Here is a 15,784-nt window from a genome sequence, read left to right as displayed (position 1 = left end):
AGGGCCAGTGTCCATGTACAGACACCTTGCCTATCCCTGTTGTTTGTTTTTTTTTTAAAATAATAAAGAAGCCTTCATATTTCAGTGAATCTACTTCAATTCTAATTGTAGAGATTTTTCTCAGACAAGAGACATTTGAACTCTTAGGTCCTGATGATCAAATATGTGCCGGTGTAGGGAAGATCATGCAAACTCTTTGGCGGGGTTTTGAGCATTATACCTTAATGCAGGTGTCTCTCCTTCACATTCAAAACCTACTTTTCAGGATCAATAACTCTCAGGTTAAAATATGTCTTTCTAAAAGGTATAGACGGGCCTTGCAGTACTGACAAGTCTTCTTAGATTGTTTTGCAAGAACAAGAGCTTTTGATCATCGGGCCCTTAGTGAGTGAAAGGCAGTGTCACTATGCAAGTAATATAATCTCAGAAATTATGTTAAATGCTACAGAATTCAGTGGGTTTTTTCCAGATAAATCATAATAATAATAATAATCATAATAATAATAATATACTATTATATATATATATATATATAATATATAACTACTGATATAGAGCTAGATTATGAGAGGATCGCTAATGTGAGTGACCGATAAGGGGCTAATCGCGGCTCTTTGTGCACTTCAGAAGTATCGGCGGTATTAAAAGTTGAAAGTTAACACGTTCACTTGAGCACAATTGAATTTAACAAGCATCAGGATAGCACGACTTCAGAGCTCTGTTACGCAAGTCAAAAAAGTTGCACAAAACACATCAAAAATACGTTTAAAAGTGCAGTTACATTCATTATAACACTGTCTGATAAAACATTATTTTTTAAAAATGCATTCAAAAGTTATAAGAGCTCAGATGTAAGAAAAAAAAAGGCCTGCAAAAAAGGCTTTAGCACAGACATACGTACACATGTCTAAAAAAGTATATGTATGTATAGATGTTTATATGTGTGTACAGATGTATTTATGAATTTAAATATGTATATATGTATTTACAGACATATATAAACTAAACATATAAACACATAAATATATATGTATATAAATACATATATATATATATATATATATATATATATATATATATATGTGTGTGTGTGTATATATCTATACCTATACATAATTGTTTATACTGTAAATATAGGTGTAAATATATATTTTACCAAAAACTTCAGAATAAATAGAATATATTCTGCTATGTGAAGAACATTAGAATATGAAATATTCATATTTCATGTCAGGTTAGTGCACTTTGGTTAAATGTGATTGGGTTTGCACGCAAGTAGGGTGTCGTTGGGGGAATAAGTTAATGCATTTACGATGTCTAAAGTTCGCATTTTTGGGTGTGTCGGGTTAGCACTTGTGCAAAAACGTTTTATTTTTAACTTGTAATAGGTGCACTAACTGACGTGTGCAAAAAGCTTACTCCTGGCAAATTTAATGCACGAGTGGGTGCGATATTGCATGGATTTGCACTCCACTCATAGGGGTAGATTTACGAAGCAGCGGATGCTGCTATCTACCCCTCGTAATTTCCGGCTTGCTGGAACTGTAAGTTAAGACCGCTGCTCCTTAACTACTCCACAACCTCTGAGGTGGGGGACTGCAATCACCCCGATCGGAGTTGATTCCCCCCCCCTTGCTAGTGACCGATTGTCCGCGAATGTGAAGAGGGCACCATTGCACAAGCATTTCATGAGAAATGCTTGTGCAATGATAAATGCTACAGCAGATCATGTCCGCTCGCACTATGATAAATCCACCCTATTATCTTGCCCATAGTAGTGAGAACATTTAATTTGAAATACATATTTAATACTTTTTATAAAAATGTTCAGTACTCTGCTATGTCTTGATGAGTCTTTTTGAAGGAAGAAAAATCAATGTAATTCATTTCCCTTTACCCGAAATTTTAATCACCCCTTTTCAGGAACAATGAGCACATGGAAGCATATTTTTATAAGAATAATTAATATAAATAATAGCCAAGGCCTCAGTTTAAAATAGTGGATCACGCTCTAGCGAGCGTTGGTGCCAGATGGTGAGCTAATTAGCTGAAGGCTCACCGTATTTTGTGCAAGTACTGACATTTTGACTTGTCACATAAATGAAGATTTGTCAGTTCGAAGGATGTAAAACATAAAGCCAAAATGTTGTTGTGGTGTCGTATTTTGTTATCAGTTTTATTTCTATATTCAGTTTTGAGTGCCTTACATTTTTAATTCTAATTAAACATTATATGTTTATTGCATCTTACCAGCCTTAGTGCATCTTAAAGTTTATGCATAAATAAATGCCAATGAATAAATATCAGTAACTTTAGAATTTATCAAACAAAGTGGTTCAGTTCTTGTAGGTTTCCTTTTACATATGAAAGATGTTACTGAAGCAAATGAGGAGTATAATGAGATGCCTTACATTTTATTTAGAAGGGACATAAAACAGGTTGATATTTGTGCATATCCTAAAATGGCTAATTAATTAAAAATAGTTCGCATAAAAAAAAAAATGTTAAAAATTGCTGGCAAGTATTTAATTTTTTTTTTTTTAAAAAATAAGCAAAATGACTTACATAGCTTATCTGCCTGGAGCAGCCAACTCCACCCCTCTTAACAGTGTTTAGACACAGGCATTGTATTTCAACTGAGTTCACAGCTTCTAATTATGGTCCAGCAGATAATCCCTATGTACTTTTGCATTCTATCAAAAGAACAATAGATATTGATACAGCTATAGAAGGAAATGTGTGCAGGCTCGCCAGAAACAGCAGTTATGAAGCAGCAGTCACAAATACCACTGCTCCATAACTTGTCCTCCTGCTCTGAGCAGGCGGACAGACATCGCCGGAAATCAACCCGATCGAGTACGATCGGGTTGATTGACAAGTCTGCAGGGGGCGGCGTTGCACCAGCAGCTCTTGTGAGCTGCTGGTGCAATGCTGAATACGGAGAGCGTAGTGCTCTCCGTATTCAGCAAGGTCTGGCGGACCTGATCCGCACTGGCGGATCAGGTCCGCCAGACTTTGTTAAATATAGGCCTATATCTCAACTTGTTTTATGTCCCTTTAAATAGCAATAACAAAATTAGATATATTATTTCATATTATGTTATATATTGAGGAAGTAGTTAATAAAAAAAACAAAAAAACATATGCTTACAATAGAAATTATCAAACAGATCTGTGCCAGCAAAATGCATTTTACTTGCCACCAGGTACCTATGTATTGCAAGGTAAAACTTGGACCATAATGTTATAGGATTCTGTTTTTATACATATGTGCAACAATTTATCGCAATGTACTTCAGCCTGCCAATAATGGCATACAGTGTATATTCTGTCTTGTATTGCTTTATAGAAAACATGAAACCAAGCCTGCCAACTCTGAAGAATAGTTTGTAGTGTGCAGTAATTTGCATATGTGGCAGTCACAGAAAGAAATCTACCATAATACACATTTCTCTACCTTGTTTAAAAAATACGTGATAGTATTATTGTTTTAAACTGTATTTATTAATTCTTATGTTAAATACTTAAAAAGTTAAACAAATAGTTGCAAGGTTACTTTGTGCAAATTGAAATAAAATAATATATAGACTGCTGCTTTCTAGCCTCTCCGCCAAATCAGAAGTGTCAGAATTAAATCACCTCAAACTTCTTCATCTGAGGTGATTGACAGGCCATGCTCTTGCACTACTGGATAAGCAAGACAGGGTACAGGGCTGGAATACTAAACACAGGTAGTGGATGTTGCTCATCCACTGCCCACTCCAAACACATGCAGAGATGTTCCTATTTGGTATTTGCTTCAGTTTGTGTTTAGTATGGGCCCTGGGATCTGTCGCGCTAAGCCTCCTATTAGCACGCTCCAGTGCCCTGTTAAGAAGGGTCAGGATTAGTGCATCTCTCCAACATGATAAAGGTAAGTATTTTTAACCCCTAATGTATTTTAAAGGAAGCAAATGTATACTGATTCATTTTATCAGTATTTTTTCATTTTATTTAAATCTTGTGGTGAATTCATTCACATATTCATTTTGCAAGAACAACACAAATCTCTGTGTTTCTTTAACAAATTTGCATTCGTAACAAAACAAATGCACGTGTTTAATACACATGACGAAGACAGGTAATAAAATCATATTTAAAAAGACTAGTTGCAAATTTCTGAGTCAAGATGCTACACAGGAATCTGATTTTTTAGAGTGGGATTTTGCTGATTCATAGTGCGATTTGGAGTATAGACCTCAAATAGTATGTCACACTGTCTCATAGTGTAGCTTGACTGCCCTGCTATGCAGCAAGATGCCAGATGATACTGTGGCAGTTCTCACAACATTTACATGGGGCATTACAGTTAAGGCGCAGTATTGTAGCAGTATTCCAACAGATATATAAATATATTGTATCCATCCTTTATTGAATTTTTCTACAAGATGTTTACAACTACATGTTGTAAATCACTTTTGGTATGTGTTATTTGCTAATTGAAAAAAAACATTATTTTTCTCCACCACAGAAGTCTGATGCGGTGAAAACAACCACATTCTCAGGCTGTATGGGAGAAACATTTCTGGACAGCAAGCCCATTGGACTGTGGAATTACAGAGATAGGAAAGGAGACTGCAAAGGCTGCTCTGTCAGGTGAATAGTTTTAAATATAATAGAATATGCATATTCTGTTTCTTAATTTGAAATAAAATGAACAAATCCAGGTAAGTATTACTGAACTTTAAGAATCAGTTATAATTATTGTTACTATTTTTGTGTTACTATAATTTTTCCTTTATTATTCAGGTTAATTCACTCTTACTATTATCACTTAAAAATCTTAGTTACTCTTACTATTAGAGCAAAACCTGGTAAATATGGAGATTTTGTAACCTTTTTGAGATGTATTCTTAGAAAATTAAAAATACATTAAAAATAAAGTGCCCCATTTATCTAAACCCGAACAGACAAGGTTCCCTTCCATGAACCTGTCCATACAGGATCGCAGAAAGGAACACCGGAACAAACGGCCTCCAAAGCTCCAAATTAAATTTGTTTTAAAATATTTCTTCTAGGAAAACAAAATGCACTTATAGTAAAAGTATTTTGAAATGCTATTGCCTCAAATTTACTAAAATTGCCAAGATCCTAAGCTTGTTAATACAACTGAGCTGCTTTAAAATATGTCTCTATGTTAGTAACTGTAGACCGGAACAAACGGCCTCCAAAGCTCCAAATTAAATTTGTTTTAAAATATTTCTTCTAGGAAAACAAAATGCACTTATAGTAACATTATTTTGAAATGCTATTGCCTCAAATTTACTAAAATTGCCAAGATCCTAAGCTTGTTAATACAACTGAGCTTTAAAATATGTCTCTATGTTAGTAACTGTATCACAATTGCTTTGCCAATGTGCACAATATGCAAGCAACTAAATTATAGTGATTTACCATGACTAACTACCAAAGAGTTTCTGGCCTGTCCTACTATAGCATTGCTGCTATATAAGTACTAGTGGTACTGCCTGGAACCCTAACCATTATCCAGCCCAACCACAATTAACCTTAACCATGAACCTGACCCCCAAAAACAGTGATGCCGAACTGCACCCAGCCCCCCAACAACAGTAAACTTTTTATTCTACACAGCCCACTAACACAAGATAACTTAAGTATGAGCTGCCCACAACTGCAAAAAACCCTGATTTTGACCCTAGTCTACTAGTCTGGTCCTGCTTCACTACTTGACATATTCATAGCCACAAATCCCATAAAACCCAACTAACCCCCAAATTACCACCTTTGAGGTTTACTGTGGTGGAATTCAGGCTGCTGTTAGAATTTATTGTATTTAGGAACAAGGTTATAATAAAGGTTTATTGTGGTGGGGTCAAGGTCAAACATATAATTTATTGTGCTATGGGATTTTTTTTTTTTATAATCAAATATTTTTATTGAGGTAATACAAGAAAAAGAAAGAACATAAACATAATGTACATTTTGCATCACTTTGGCACATTTTGCATACAAAGCATTGTTTATCCATTGGACAATGAAACCTTTACATATAAGAAAATAAAGAAATCTTAATTCAGATATTATATATGTATCTCATTAAAAGAGCATAATGAATATAGAGGACATGTTATGCAAGTACAAAATCAAATACATATAATCAAGCATTACCTCTTTTTTTTTCTTTTGTTTCCTATATAAATGCATAAGAAAGTGATAGAGTTTAAACAGCCCGAAAAACTTATACTTCTTATAGAATGATATGTTAATTACAAGATAGGTGTATTTATTATCTGAAAAATTACAAATTATAGGGAGACATAACAAGTTGCTCCTACTACAGGCACGTAAGTGGAGGGCAAAGTGCCTCATTTTCTTTGTAGACAGAAGGCTAAGAGCAACTTATAACAGAACGATATCAATAGCGGGTGAATACCGCTTATTTGTCCACCTAAAATGAGGGTGAACAGTAGCTAAAGGTGAGGGTGGGGGGCGGAGCCATAAGTTATATTGGGTGAGCCTCTCTCCTGGGGAAGTGTCATCTATAGACGATGCGGGAAAAAGGAGAAGGGGTATGACCCGCAGGCAACCAGTACCGGCGGGAAAGGGAGGAGATGGGCCCAATATAATGATATATTAAATTATACTATATACATATTACCAAGCTGTCTTAACTAAGAGACTTCAACATAGATCAGTTTAAGATACTAATTTCCTCCTATGAAATAAGAGGTAACTCATGTACCTAATGGGGCTAATAAAATTGACAAGAGAAATTAGTACTGCGGAGTAGGTTAATACTGCTGAAGAAATCACCACAGTGGGTGAATATATAAAGTGTGTGTGTGTGTGGGGGGGGGTTATAGATATTATTAGAGACTCTATAAGAATAACCACAGTGCCTACTTTAATTATGCCTAACATATGTAAATAGTACTGAGCAGTAAGCGCTGCTTCAGAGTGTCATAATTATGTAAATGCATACTACTATATATAAATGTAGAAACAATATTCTTTACTACAACTAAGTGCATATGAGCGAAATATACAACCTAGAATTAAAAACTTTAATAAAACTCAGTATTCACCAATTAATGTGGGTCTAATCTCGCCACTGGGATTTACGCTGCTAGATATCCTATTAGGTGTTATAGTATGGGGTGAGGTATAGGGTATTTCCCCTTTAACTAGAGTACATGTGCATATTAAACATTCCAACAATTAAGATATAAAGGTGCTGGGGTTACAGCCAAGGTAATACCATCTAGCTATACTAGAATATACACACTAACTAAGAACGAGATTCATTCTATTCTTGACCCAAGGGGAGTGTTATGGATAAAATCAATTCAGAAATGTTTCATTTTTTGGTATAATCCACAGGGCGCCAATTCGGCCGCCATCAGCGCCCCATATGTATAAAATAGTGTAGTACCAACTAAGCAGATGCCATCTGCCACATCAACCAGATATCTGTCTACAGTATAAGCCCCATATCCATCCTGTGTATTATATAAGTATGCTAAATCCTCTTACTTACTCTGAAATCCTGCTGCAACAACATTCTGTCATATAGTTATGAGCTAGACCCTTTAGTACATACCAAGATTCCCCATATCACCAACAGACATTAATAGCCCATAGGATAGGCTGCATAATAATATAAGAATGATGCACAAGTGACTCCCAGTATTTTACATATATCCAAACCCTCAAATGAACAAGTATATCAAAATAAATCAAAAAGTAGCTAGTGATAATAACAGAACTGTAAGCACAATTTGTACATATGGTAAAACATGTTTTGATGAAGAGTTGGTTAAAGTAACATTAGGAGCTGCAATTCACCCTGCTCTAGACTTTAATAATAAAGAGGCAATATAATGCATAAGCTTTTCTCTGAATAAACTATGCTTAAATAAGAGTCTCAGGTGTCTGGGGTATACAAGATAGAAGAGGGACATATAACAAGGACCATAGCTTCACTTTATGAGTGGAGGTGATGTTATGTCTCATCCGATGGCCAGCCTGGGTAAAGATTTCCCTATTTCGGCAGAGACTCTCAGGCTGCACATAGAAGGGGACATCACGTATTTATCCAATGCCCAGTCTGTGAGGCTTAATGCTTAGCAAGTTAGAGGGATAACACTCCTCGGGTGGATGGGAAAGTCTGAAGGCCGAAGAGAATAATCCCCAGGAAGGGGTCACAATGAGATCAAAGCAGCTTGTTGGCGGTCTCACCTCTTGGGATCTGGCTGCAGACGGAAGCGCGGTCGTATGCCCATGATACTTGAAAGGGCTGACAGTAAAGCTGTGTGGCTGCAGGGGGCTCAATGGAATACTTAGCTCTGTAAATTCCGCTATAGAAGTCCCAAGACGTCTTTTGCCTACGCCTTGTACCGTATCTGGGTAATGCGGTGATTTGTAGCTCACGTGTTGGTGCGTCCAGCTCATGTCTCCTAGTAACCTCCATTACCCCCCTTGTTGCTGGCATATCCTTGTGTCCGGTGACAGTTGCTCTAAGCACCGCCACAAGTTCATCTCGATGGGCATCCAAAGTGCACATTAAGTTATGCAGCAGAGACATAACTTGCCTCTCCATAGTTAATTATATGGCTGAGTCTCAAATATAAATAGTAGTGCGTGGTTGAACTTGAAAATGGCGTGTCTTCTCACAAAACCAACCCCGTAAGTCAGAAGGAATCTTGTGCCGATGCTGTTTCAAACATTGTTTTCGAGACCCTAGAGATATTCATCTCACTCTTCAAAGCTTAATGAAAATTAGAACTTAATATAAAGTTCCTTAATGAGCTCAAAATAATAAAATGTAGAGATAAACAACAGGAGCTCTAGTGAGATGTGTCTTTCTGCTTCGGCAGTTGGCTCCGCCCCGTGCTATGGGATTTTAAATAGTGTAGTGGAACATTTCATTTTGCTCCATCTGTATTGAGTTTTAAACGGATTTTAGGATGATGCAAAGGCATAACATGAAGTCAAGGCAGTTGCAGGGAAAAAGAGATTTGCCCATATATTGAGACCTGCATCACACATTGCTTACAGACATAATAATTATATTATTGTATAGTGGATATCATGGAAATTAATAGGCATCAAAATTACTTGAGATATGTCATAATGAGGCTTTAGGCTACACTGTTGTTGACAAGAGTATGACTGGACTTGAAACTGCAGTTTATAGCAACAGCATCATAGCTATGCAGTGACCCTCTCACTAATAGTTGTGACAAAGATTCGATCTAGGATCTAGACCTTTTCATTAATATTAGTGTATATTCTACATTCATTTATGTGTGATTGCACTTTCTGCTGAAATTTAACTAATGTGCAGCCAATGCTTTGAAAGTTAAATAAGCACTAACAACACATACGTAGAACCGAGGTAATTACAATTTAGAAATGATCCAAGTTAGCTGACTCAGGGCTAGATTACAAGTGGAGTGCTAATTTATTGCACGCCTGTATAGGGGCAAATTCAATTAGTGCTCCAAAAATTAACCAGAGGTCAGACCTCTGGTTAATTTTAAAAAAATATCCCCCAATTGCCCCCAAATTTAAGTGTGAGGTACCTTTTTAAATTAATTTTTTTTAGCATCTTTATTTTTGTTTTTAGGGGATAAAGTGAGGGGATGTGGCCAAAAAAAGTGCCTTTACATAGCAGTCTATTGGGACAAATATATATGTATATAGTCATATACACTTTGCTGCACAGTGCTTACCCCCTTTGCTGCGTTAGGTTCTGTGCCATGTATGACGGCATTAGGATAAGGCTCCCTTTGGAGTTTATGAAAGTGTGCTCTCGTAAGCTCAAAGCTTCCTTGCAATGCGGACGTGACCTAACTTGTAATACCAGCGCACATTTGCCTGCTATGTTATTACTGAGTGTAGCACAAATATCACACTTGCGTAAGCGATAATTTGCGCTCCCCTCATAATCTGGCCCTCAGAGTTTATCACTTGAAAATAATATTATTATTTTTTTCATTGTTTATGTAAGTAGTAAAGGTTTTATAGGCCTTGTTGTTCTAACTCATCTTTGTATCCGTTTTCTTAGACTTCTTGTATTTACACTTAAAAAAAATCAGAAGTGAAAAAAATAAAAACCTTTATGCAGGCGAGACACTTAATATTTCACACCACAGTTGCCAATCCTCATTCTTTCTTCCCTCTATTTAATGTCTTACCTATTTTCTTTCTAAAGTTAAAACGAAATGAGTGTATTGCTATTAATAATGGTCATGTCATTAATATTTGTTCATACAATGTGTATGTATGTATGATGTGCATTACTTCAATAAAAACGTTTATTACAAAAAAAACACCTTTAAGATTAGATACTCTGGGGCCAAATTATCAATCTCCGAATGGAGCTTGATGCCCCTGTTTCCACGCGAGCATTCAGGCTCTCCGGAAACAGCAGTTATGAAGCAGCTGCTCAAAAACTGCTCCGCTGCCTCTGAGGCGGCAGTCTTCAATCCGCCCGATCCTATATGATCAGGCTGATTGACAGCCCCTGCTAGCGGCCGCAAATCTGCAGGGGGCGGCATTGCACAAGCAGTTCACAAGAACTGCTTGTGTAATGATAAATGCCGGCAGCGTATGCTGTCTGCATTTATCGATGTGCGGCAGACGTAATACGCTACATCGTATCATGTCCGCTCGCACTTTGATAAATTGACCCCTCTATATCAATTTAAAAAAAAATCAAATATGTGACTTGTATTTTTACAGATGTTAATAAACAAGCGTAAAATGAATCAAAGATGGTGTGATAAAGAAATAAACGTATCAAAAGTAAATGATTTTCACTAATAATTTGCATAAGTATATGGAAGTTTAAATTCAGCAAAATAGTAGAAGTAAATAAATAGAGCATTTAAAAGTTTAAAGGAGTATTTTTTCTTTTTTTATTGAAGAGTACTTTTATTGAAACTAATAACTAATGCTATTAATTTGTAGTCCGCAGGTTGCAGACAGTGAGGGTACTGTCCAGTTTGATGGAGAAGGATACGCCATGGTTAGTCGTCCTGTTCGATGGAATCCCAATATCTCAACGATAACATTCAAGTTCAAAACCTTTTCCTCTAATGCTCTCCTTATATATCTGGCAACAAATGATTTGGTAAGCAAGCTAGCATTGTGCATAAGTTGCAAAGTTGATTAAATATTTAGAACTATAATGTAGTCCTCATTAAAATCTTTCAGAACATATTAAGGTATTTACAGTTTTGACATATGGAGTATAAACACAAAGCAGTTGAAGCTTCAGCTTAACTATTAATAATAATTAAAGGGACATTATTTTCATTTAACTGCATGTAATAGACACTACTATAAAGAATAATATGCACAGATACTGATCTAAAAATCCAGCATAAAACCTTTTTAAAAAATTCCAGTTTAGCTCTGTTTAAAAGGTTACTGGAACACCCACTGCAAGTGGGAATAGCAGACCCCCCCCCCCCTTCATTTACATATGAAAAGACCCTTTACACAAACAGAAGCAAGCTGGAGTTGGTATACGTCAGTATTCTCCTAAAACTATGGGGCTTGGTTAGGAGTCTGAAAATCAGAGCAATGTTATTTAAAATAAGCAAAACTAGAAAAATCTAGTTTATAATGTCCCTTCAAAGGGATGTGAAACCCAAAATTTTCCTTTCATGATTCAGATAGAGCATGCGATTTTAAACAACTTTCTAACTTACTTCTTTTATCAATTTTCTTCAATCTCTTGGTATCTTTTGTTGAAAAGTAGGGGCTATACTTAGGACCCGGACCATTTTTGGAGCACTATATGGCCTCAGTTTTGCAAGAATGTTATCAATTTGCAAAAGCACTAGATGGCAGCACTTTTTCCTGTCATGTAGTGTCCCAGACACCTACCTAAGTATCTCTTCAGCACAGAATACCATGGGAATGAAGCAAATTCGATAATAGAAGTAAATTGGAAAACCTTTTTTAAATGGTCTGCTCTGTCTGAATCACAAAATATTTTTGGGTTTCATATCCCTTTATTAAAATATAATTATAAAAATGTTCACCTCCATGCCCACTATTATCTTAAAGCTAGGAAGGTGCAGATTGCTCCTTAAAAGAATGTCACATTAAGATAAGCGATGTTGACACCAGCGCTACAGAATTTTGCGGAGCTATACAAATAAATTATATTAATAATAATAATGACACATTACAACAAGGAAGCAATTGAGAGTTTTTGCCTTGAAATGTGGGCATTAGAGAATATTATCTAACTTAGCCTGATCACAATATACCAAAGGGTTATCAAACCTGTCCTCAAGCCTCCCTTTAGTGAGTGCACATTCTATGTTGTGTAAATATGGTTTAAAACAAGCTCCCTTCACAGGGCTGAGATCTGCATTCAATGGCGATGTGGGCAGATTGTTAAACAGGCAGCGATCCCTATTGTTTTCTATGAAAGGCACATTGCCACTCTTCTGTACATTGAGAGTCAGCCCACTTTTTTTATAACATTTAATCCGGTGGATGAATTGTAAGACTGAAATGAGCCTTTCTCGTGGACATAATGATCCTTATGGACCCTAAGTATTGTTCTTACTGTAAATATACAGACACACACAGTTCTGTTTGTTTCAGTATTTTCTGAGCTATCGAAGGTGAAAGACCAATGTTGCAGAAGTTTGAGATTAATTTCTAAATTAGACATACTTGGCCTGGCTCCAACTATGTCCTCCTCCACCTAGGGTAAACTAATAGGCTCTCACACTTGCAAACAAATTGTGACCTAGCTTCTCATTGCCCTGAGGAATTCTGCATGGCTATCCAACAAGGTACTAGGTTTTATACTTAAAAGAACTCTGCTTAATGATGGATCTGGAATGGTACCATCTATAGAGCTCCAGGACTATGGCTGAGTAGAAAGCAAGCCAGTCTCTAGAAGTAGCAAACTAACTTCTCTGGAATAGTTCTCAGGACCTTTTTCTTGTTGTTTGTATTTACAAATGGAAGCACCAGGCATAGTACATGTATAGTGATAACAGTGTCAATTAACAGTGTCAATATACTGTATATATATATTTTGTTTCTTTGCTAAATAAAGATTTTTATATGTCTGGTACCTTTGAGGGTTCTGACTCTATTATCTTGTGTCACTTAGGATGGGTTAAAGATGTTTTTTCATGATTATAAAATTAGGGTTCTTGGATCAGATTAAATTCAGTATAAAATTATAATGGTTAAGAGTATACTGAGTTGAATATCATTTTTCCTCTTAAGCTGTCATATGCCAGCTGTTATGATAACTGTATGTTTGAGAAAATATCTGGCATTATGACACTATACACAGATGGTGCAATGAAAATGTAAATACGCTGTTTATTGGGATGACAGTACATTGATTGTAGTTATAATGTCCTATTCATTTTTATAATGTCCTATCTGTTTGCAAATACTGGTTTGGCAACACCTCTCTACAATGAGTTCAGCAACCCTTTGAAATATAGTATTTTTATCTATTATAATGTAAGCCCCAACATTTTAGATTTTGTTAATTGGTTGTTCTTGAGTGTTGCTAACCAGTCAACATAAAACTAAGGGACCTCTTGTTTATATATTAGTTAATTGCACTGCTGATAGTTAGCAAGAGACCAATTATCTAAGCTATAAACCTCTTTCACACTCCTTATTTGGAGCAATTGGTTACATATACTAATGTAACACTATATTTTTATCGCCAATGTATAAATTTTGAATCTGTATAATATTTATAATGCAACATTATGATTTAATTCTATTATTTCACAATATAACTTCACAAGATACTGTGCAACATGATTGAACTAGAATAAGTGACATCGGCAGTAACCAATTGCAAATGTGATAAAAATGACTGATACAGAAGTGTTCCGGTGGGCGGCCCTACAAGATGGCTGCAGGCTTCATCAGCTCTGAAGAAATCTACTCCTAACGCTAATATTGCTGCTACCTATCTACGCCATCTGCATCTCCCTTGACAGGCAAGCTGTCCGGGAACACCTAGCAGATAGAAGGATTAACAACTCTTCTACCCCGGAACGTCATTTTGAAGAATAAAGCCGTTGGGCTGAGTGGCGGGAATAATACCGCCACACTGTACATACATCTAACAAAGTTCCCGTTTCTTAATAAAGTTCTTGCCCAGTTACAATGGAGATCTCCAGCATCAAAGAAGGCTCTGCTGGCTCTTACATCCTAGCGGAACTACAAAACATATTTTTGCCAAGGCTAGAGAGACTCGTGCATGCCTGTACTGACTTATGCACCTTGCTATCGAATGAGAAACAACCTGGTCCACAGGAGAGGCTAGCCATTGCGCCCATCACAAGAGCCGACACATTCATGGCTGTTCATGATAGCTCCAGAGCCCCACATCTACCGGTAAGCGGAACAGTGCTTCCAGCTTTATATCTAGTGGAGCCTGTCTTGGAACTAAAATCCAGACCAGAGGAGAGCCTGCTGCCACCTCCGTTGCCTCGCGCACAGTGGATTGTGCCTTCAGAACTTAATATCCAGGCAATTTGGGAGGTTTATGCCACACAGCCGACTCAATGCCTGGAGCACAACTTACCGCTCTGCTGTATGGCTTATTGGACGGCCACCTCGGCTCCAGTTGCGGATCTTGGCCCGGGCTTTGGAAATGAGGCTGCCTACTACCCCGCATACTCTGCCGCTATTCCTGCTGAGCCCACTGCCGCCTTGTTTACCCCCGCCACTGCGCCTGATCCACTACAGCACACTGTTTCTTTACGCGCTCCGCATTTAGTTGCAGGAGTTAACGTCTATCCCCCTGATTATGGAAAGCAGCTTGGCGGCTGTTGTCCCCCACAGGCAGGCCGTGCTCCACTGGACTGTGATTACTTGACTCTAACTCGGGCAGGAATCGGGTAACCTACCTACTTTGTACTGCATGTTTGCTGCGGAGCCACAGTCTCTCTGTACTTGTTGCCGACTTTGGAATGCGCAACACACATCCTAAGGTTAAAAACAGCACAAGACTAAGGCATCCCGTCTGACGTATTGTAGAAACTGCCGCTAATTACTGAGTAAATAATTTTAATGTTGTAAACGTTGATGTGTTCTGTGGGCATTCTCCCTTCTGTTTCATACTATATGTTGTGCGTGGCATTCATTTGAGCACTACCCCGGGTACACTGGGCTGCTGGAGTCTGCCGGGTCTAATTCAAATATCTAGAACCTAAGACTTTTGTATATCCTGCATACTACTCCTCCAATAATCCCTGTTTCATTTATTTTGACTGGCCACAGATGGCTTTTTCTTTCCCTTCTTTCTTTTTCTATTTCATTTTATTGTATTTTACTTTAACAAAAATTGAGGTTACTGCACCTGTCAGAACATATAATTTTTCACCATAACTTATAAGGGCTACATGTACCTTGATCAATCAAATAGTTCTGCAACCTGAGGCCCCGGCATACATATAAGCTCTTGCCTTGAATTCTAACCAAACACACTTGACCTCTCTAAGCAGCCTACCCATATCCTACTTATATATATGTACCAAGAATTTATTAGGGCATTGTGGACAGGCAGTATCACTGTTTGATGAAAGTTATTAAACTTGAGACCCCCTGATCCCTTCCCCTTTAGCCAAGAATCCGACCATCTCTGAACATGCTTGTTATTAGCATAACATAATTCTTAAATTCTGTAATACAGATAATATATCTAGTTATCCCATGCCATTTCCACGGAGGTAATCTGCTTTAGACCAGCGATTAACAGCCTATTTAA

The 15,784-nt window shown here is 37.1% G+C and overlaps 1 protein-coding gene across 6 annotated transcripts in view; it reads left to right on the top strand.

The window, feature by feature from the left end:
* Positions 1-15,784, top strand: part of LAMA2 (laminin subunit alpha 2) — a 1,406,020-nt gene that overhangs the window by 1,234,763 nt on the left and 155,473 nt on the right. For all 6 annotated transcript variants that reach the window (XM_053710700.1, XM_053710701.1, XM_053710696.1 and 3 more), the window contains 2 exons: positions 4,511-4,635; positions 10,975-11,137. In XM_053710700.1, coding sequence (XP_053566675.1) covers positions 4,511-4,635; positions 10,975-11,137 — 288 coding nt within the window. The remainder of the gene's footprint in view (positions 1-4,510; positions 4,636-10,974; positions 11,138-15,784) is intronic.

Source organism: Bombina bombina, chromosome 4 (genome assembly GCF_027579735.1).
Source record: "Bombina bombina isolate aBomBom1 chromosome 4, aBomBom1.pri, whole genome shotgun sequence".
In the NCBI taxonomy this organism is placed as follows: domain Eukaryota; kingdom Metazoa; phylum Chordata; class Amphibia; order Anura; family Bombinatoridae; genus Bombina; species Bombina bombina.
Note: the sequence above shows the minus strand (reverse complement) of the source record. Positions and strands in the feature narration are given on the sequence as shown.